The 6,388-nt window shown below is 32.0% G+C and overlaps 1 protein-coding gene across 1 annotated transcript; it reads left to right on the top strand.

Moving 5' to 3' along the window:
• The first annotated feature begins 2,017 nt into the window (after positions 1 to 2,017).
• LOC107805355 (putative xyloglucan endotransglucosylase/hydrolase protein 32) lies at positions 2,018 to 4,463 on the top strand. Its single transcript, XM_016629389.2, has 4 exons — positions 2,018 to 2,366; positions 2,629 to 2,729; positions 2,830 to 3,047; positions 3,670 to 4,463. The coding sequence occupies exons 1-4, from the start codon at positions 2,162 to 2,164 to the stop codon at positions 4,034 to 4,036; spliced, it is 891 nt and encodes a 296-aa protein (XP_016484875.1). The 5' UTR covers positions 2,018 to 2,161; the 3' UTR covers positions 4,037 to 4,463.
• Positions 4,464 to 6,388: the final 1,925 nt, after the last annotated feature.

Raw genomic sequence — 6,388 nt, 5'->3', positions numbered from 1 at the left:
AAGACTCAGCAAGGAGACCTTCTATACATCCTTTTTCTTTTTATTTCCCACTTGTCTTTAATTTGGTATTCGCATGGAATTAGTGACTAATCCGAATTCACATCGCGTGAAGCCTATTAAATGAGAAAGCGCTCTTTATAAAAAAGTTACATTTCTGAAACTCAATCCCAAGACATCTAATTTAGAGCAACAACAACTACAAACTCATTATAATCTTACAAGTGAAGTCTGAGAGTATAGCGTGTACATAAATCTTACTCCTGCCTTAAGAAGGTAGAAATACTATTTTCCAATAAACTGTCGTCTCAAAAAAAGTAAAGGAATCATATTCATCCCACCATCGATTGCAGAGCCACCTTGTGTTGAGGATTTTCAATTAAATTTCATTGCGGGAAAATTATACTGTTTAACTAGGTCAAAAAATTATTTTTATGTATATATATACTATATGTTGATTCTCGTTATTTTTTTTAATAGATTTACTTTTTTATATTTTAGCACATTTAGATAAAATTTCTGGCTCTGCCACTTCCCAGTGTCAACCTTAGTGGTCTCCTGTTTATCCCACCATATAAAGAAAGGTTCCAATAGTCCAATACTATCAAAGACATCATTATTCACCATATATTTACATCACCATTGCTCTGAAATCAGAAAATTGGACCCACTTTTCGTCCTTCATTTCTCGTACACTGACATTCATATAGTAAAAAGAAGGGTAAAATTAATCTTACCGAAATGGCAAAAAGATTTTAAAAAACATACGTACTTCATTAATTTATTGCTTTAATTTAAAGGCAAGAGTGTCTCCCTCATACACCAGTATTGCCTCTAGTTGCGGTTGCTTTCATTGAAGGATAGACATAAATCATTGAATCTCTAGAGAGCCCTATTTATCTTTCTTTTTTTTCCTTTTTTATTTCCATATTGCATTTTTTTTAAATAAAAAATATAAAGTACACACGGACAAATAGAGAAAGGAGCACATTTAATAGATACCGTTCTCATCTACCTCCCTTTCTTTTTTTTCTTTGCACATCTCATTTTGTCTTCATTTGCTAAGTTTTTTCCCTTCTAAAGTTTTTAAAAATAACTATTCTTTGCAAATGGCCTCTTTTTCGATTAGACAAAAGGAAATAACTTGAAAATGCAGTGCATCATATTCTACCATAATTAAAATTATCGTCGCTTAAATTTACCTTGTTACCTTTCTCATCGTGCCTTATCAGGTATATAAACAAAATGGCTCGATATCATAATGGAGAATGGATCTTTAGAAAAATGTTAGAATGCCATGCATGAGATTCAAACCTACAACGTAAAGCAACTTTTTTTTAGCACATTTTCCATTATATTAGAAGTTTCTCTTATATAAAAGGAACTCAATCAGTGACAGAGACACATGCACTCAACGGGTGTCAACCGACACTTTTTTGTCAAAAAGTTACACTGTGTAGTTAGGTTTTTTTTTAAATATATATATATATATATATATATATACTATGTATTGATCACCCATTGACTTCTTGGTGAGTTTATTTCATTATATTTGACCAATCTTAATGAAAATTCTGACTCCGCCACTGAATGAAGCTGTATATGCTATATGTATAAAATTTATTAACTATATATATATATATATATATATATATATATATATACAATATAATTTGCAGCTTCTCCGACATCTTACTTAGTTTTTCCCTCATGTTTTTGCAAAAAGCCGCTCCACGATGGTAAAGTTTCATTTTATGTGGAGGCCAAATTATTGAACCCTCGAATATGTCGATGAAGGGGATTCAATTAAAATTCTCTTAAAACTAAAGTTCAAAAGAAACTGTACTAATCTTGCCTTAGACAAAAGGAGAAAATATCTTACTGTTTAACCAAAAAAGAAAACAAAGAAAAAGAACCAATGAAGTTAGTGTTACACTGTTACTATATGTTACTACTACTATATATGTTGGGGTCCACTCATCTTTTTATTTATATCAAACTGTACTGCCATTGCTCTTCCCCTTCTATAAACACCTTCCTTTCAACACTATCTTGTCTTTAACCTGCATTCATATTCATATATGTATAATTGCTAGCTCTCCATTTACTAAGTCTTCAATTTTTCTTCACATTTTCTCTATCATTTTCCTTCTTCAATTCAATAATGTCAATCTTTTTCCTCCCTTTTCTTCTCTTCCTCATTGTTCTCCCTTCTACAAATGCTGGTTATTGGCCACCTTCTCCTGGCTATTATCCAAGTTCCAAGTTTAAGTCCATGAGTTTCTATCAAGGTTTTAAAAACCTTTGGGGTCCTAATCATCAAAATGTAGATAATAATGGCATTAATATTTGGCTTGATAGAAATTCAGGTAGTTTTAATTACTCCCTTCTTTACTTGAATAGTATTACTACTTCTAATTAATTTCTTATCACTACAAAAAAAATCTGGATTTAGCTGCTAAGTTCGTCGCGAATGTCGCTAACAGAATTTTCCTTAAATAAGATTAGCAACAGATTTTTCAGTTTAGCTACAAAATATTTACGTCACTAATTTCAGTTTTTTTAGTAGTTATATAATTATATGGAAATACTTACTCCTCGCTGATATATATTCTTGGTGATGATATATAGGAAGTGGATTCAAGTCAATTAAACCATTTCGATCCGGGTATTTTGGTGCTTCTATTAAACTTCAACCTGGTTACACTGCTGGTGTTATTACAGCTTTCTACGTAAGAATATAATTTCGTTTATATATACTGTCAGTGTAAATATTTTTAGTTAGTACATTTTAGTTGAAATTAAGTTATTAATGAGTGGAATATATGGCAGCTTTCAAATAATGAAGCCCATCCAGGGTACCATGATGAAGTGGACATAGAATTTCTTGGAACAACATTTGGGAAGCCTTACACATTGCAAACCAATGTTTATATTAGAGGAAGTGGAGATGGTAAAATTATAGGAAGAGAAATGAAGTTTCATTTGTGGTTTGATCCAACAAAGGATTTTCATCACTATGCTATTTTGTGGAGTCCTAGAGAGATCATGTAAGCACTACTTAATTTATTATATGAATCCTTTTATTTATTTCATTCAAGTAAATTTAATGATAGAAATGAAAGTCTTAGAGCAACGACAAAGTTGACTTCGTTGGATCTATAGTTTACAAGTTCGAACTGTGGAATCAACTACTGATGTTTGCATTAAGGTAAGCTGATTATATCACACTTGTTGGAGTACGGTTTTTTTCGAACCCGGTGTGAATATTGGATGCTTTGTGCACCGGGCTGTATAAGTAAATTTAATGATAAGGAAATATTCTACCGACAAAAATCATTTGACACTAAAGTATGGTTGTCCTCCAATTGAATTTAGTCATGGTTGCCCACCAATGAATTTAAGGACATCTGTTGTATTTTTTGATTACTTCAATTTCTCTTTTAGTATAGAGGGGACCATGTTAAAGGATTAAATTCATGTTGTAGTCCTTTTTTCCATAATAGCTAAAAGGTCCACCATTTTTTTTTCACTCACATAGATTGAATGTGAGTCCAAAATACATTAGGCCCACACACAAAAAAAGTTTACATGTAATTTTTTTTGTGTGTAGAATTTCCTAAATCTGAAAAATAATTCATTATATTGTTATTTTGATTGGTTTTGGTTCAGATTTCTTGTGGATGATGTGCCAATAAGGAGGTATGCTAGGAAGAGTATTGCAACATTTCCACTAAGGCCAATGTGGTTATATGGATCAATATGGGATGCATCTTCTTGGGCAACTGAGGATGGAAAATACAAAGCCGATTATAGGTACCAACCATTCTACGGAAAATTCACGAATTTTAAGGCAAGCGGTTGCACCGCCTATTCATCGCGATGGTGCCACCCTGTGTCCGCTTCGCCATCCCGGTCCGGAGGCCTTACTAGGCAACAACGTCAAGCCATGAATTGGGTTCATAGTCACTACTTGGCCTATGACTATTGTCGAGACTCCAAAAGAGACCATTCCCTTACACCGGAATGTTGGCGTTAAATAGAGCCGTTTATTTGGTGAACTAAGCGAACTGCTGAAGCTGTGGGATGTAAAAGTACATCGGTGGAAGTGTCAATCTTTCATAGGATTATCCTATTTTGTGTGAACTACCCTTCTTCTTCCTTTTTTCTTTTTTTTTTTTTGTCTTTTTTTTTTTTAATTGGGTGTGGGAGTTGTGTGGTGGGGGAAGGGGAGGAGTCTTGAGACGGATCCCACTTTGTTAATAGCAATTGTTGGAGTAGTTGAGCGTCCAAGCCTATATCTTCCAAAAGGCAAAAATACAAAAGGGATGAAAATGGTGTGTCTTTTTATTTATGTAATTTTGTGCGCACATTAATTTACCAATTTTATTAGCCTATATAAACAAAACGAGAAGTGCATTCACTTTGTTATTTCTCAATAAATTAAAGCAAAAGTGTTTTGTCTCTTCTTCTTCTCCATCAATTCTTGTTATGTGTAGTCCCTTTTTGGACATCACATCTCTAGGAGTAATGTACTGAATATATTATTGTTTATGTTTATGCAATCTTCTATTTGTTAAATCTTTAGATTACATGTGACATCCATTTCTACCCGTGTTTTAAAAACAATTAACGTATATGAAAAGATGACATAATAAAAATAATTAATCGTTTGGTTACGATAATTACTAACAATAATAATAATAATAATTATGTCTCAGTTCCAAATAAGTTGAGATTGATTATATGAATCTTTACTTATTTCTTTAAGCTCAACTCATGTATTTCATACCAAAATAAAATAAAAGTGAATGTGAAAAAATAAATTATATATATATATATATAATATAATAGTAGTAATAATAATTAAAAAAATAATATTAGAAGTTTTCTAACAAGCCTAAAATCTATTCTCAGGTAGATATCGATTATATGGATCTTTTTCCTTCATTGTACCATATTTTAAACTAAATCTGCATTGATTTTACGGATTTGTAAATTTTTCGAGACAACTTCCTTCCATATGATCTTAGGTCTACATGTTCCTTTTTAATACATTCACTTACAAATAGTATTACATCTACAAACTGGTGCATCTATAAGTTAATGCAGAACATAACTAAACCATCTCAAGTGACATTCTCTCATTTTATCTTTAATGTTTTCTACTTGCTTCTTCTGTCAAATATGGTTAATTTTAATCTTATCTAATCTTGTATGACCGTATATCCATTTAGTATTCGCATCTCTACATCACTAATCTTGCAGATATGTTGGACTTGGCAACTCAATATTCGCTACCATGCAACATTAAGGACTATGAGGATCAAATCTGAACTTAATTTAATCCCTAAGGATCTTAATTGTAATTTTACTTTTATTTACAAATGGTTCTGCAGCATAAAAGAATGTTATGTACATAGAGTGCAAGCTTCATGTGGAAATGCTAATGTTTAGTAGTATACCACTTTTTATCTTTCCACATACAGAGGAAAAATCGTGTTCGCACTTGCTGTTTAATTATATTGATCTAATAAATATATGACATAAATCTTTTTAAGGATTTAATCCTCCGGCTTAAGTTCTTAGCAATATCAAGCCAATTATACAATCTACTAATCACGTTTGGGCATGCAATATGTTTTTGGCTTTAATAGTATTTTTCTGAAGCACTTCTTCGGATAAAGGAGAAAAACTGTAAAAACAACTATCAACCAAATAAGTTAATATTTTTCTGAAACTTTACCGAAAAAAATATTTTGAAAACATTTCCCCAAAATATATTCCTAGAAAACAGTCTAAACATGACATTGGTTTTGTATATTTGCTAAGATGCCCAAAAACTCTCAAAAATCTAGAGCATACACCATATGAAATCTTTCAATATGGCCCTACAACTATTTCATACAGCTAACTTTGCACCTCAAAATAATTATCTTACACATGTCCTTTCAAACTGATGTGATTTAGTCGCTTTAGAACACTGTTAATGAAGTGATTGTTTTATTTCAAAAATAGCACGTCTTAATTGAAAAATAACAACAATAATGTCGTTGTCACAACCCAAAATCCCACCACAGACGTCGTGATGGCACCTAGTCTCTAAGACTAGGTAAACCGATTTCTATTACATTTTGAAGCCATTTTTTTTAAAGTAACCAAAACTAACAGTGGAATAAATATGAATATACAACCTCTCAAGACTGGTAGTACTGAGTCACGAACTTTAACTGAATACATGGGATGATCACGAGGACCGAATATACAATACTGTTTGATTATAAATTAACAGTACAATGAAATAAAAAGACTCGAAGGGACTGTGACGACCAAGCAGTTCTACCTTGAATTTTTACGGTCCCGCTTTAACTCTGCTCAAGTTCGATATCTC

This window comes from Nicotiana tabacum, chromosome 2 (assembly GCF_000715075.1).
Source record: "Nicotiana tabacum cultivar K326 chromosome 2, ASM71507v2, whole genome shotgun sequence".
NCBI lineage: Eukaryota > Viridiplantae > Streptophyta > Magnoliopsida > Solanales > Solanaceae > Nicotiana > Nicotiana tabacum.
Note: the sequence above shows the minus strand (reverse complement) of the source record. Positions and strands in the feature narration are given on the sequence as shown.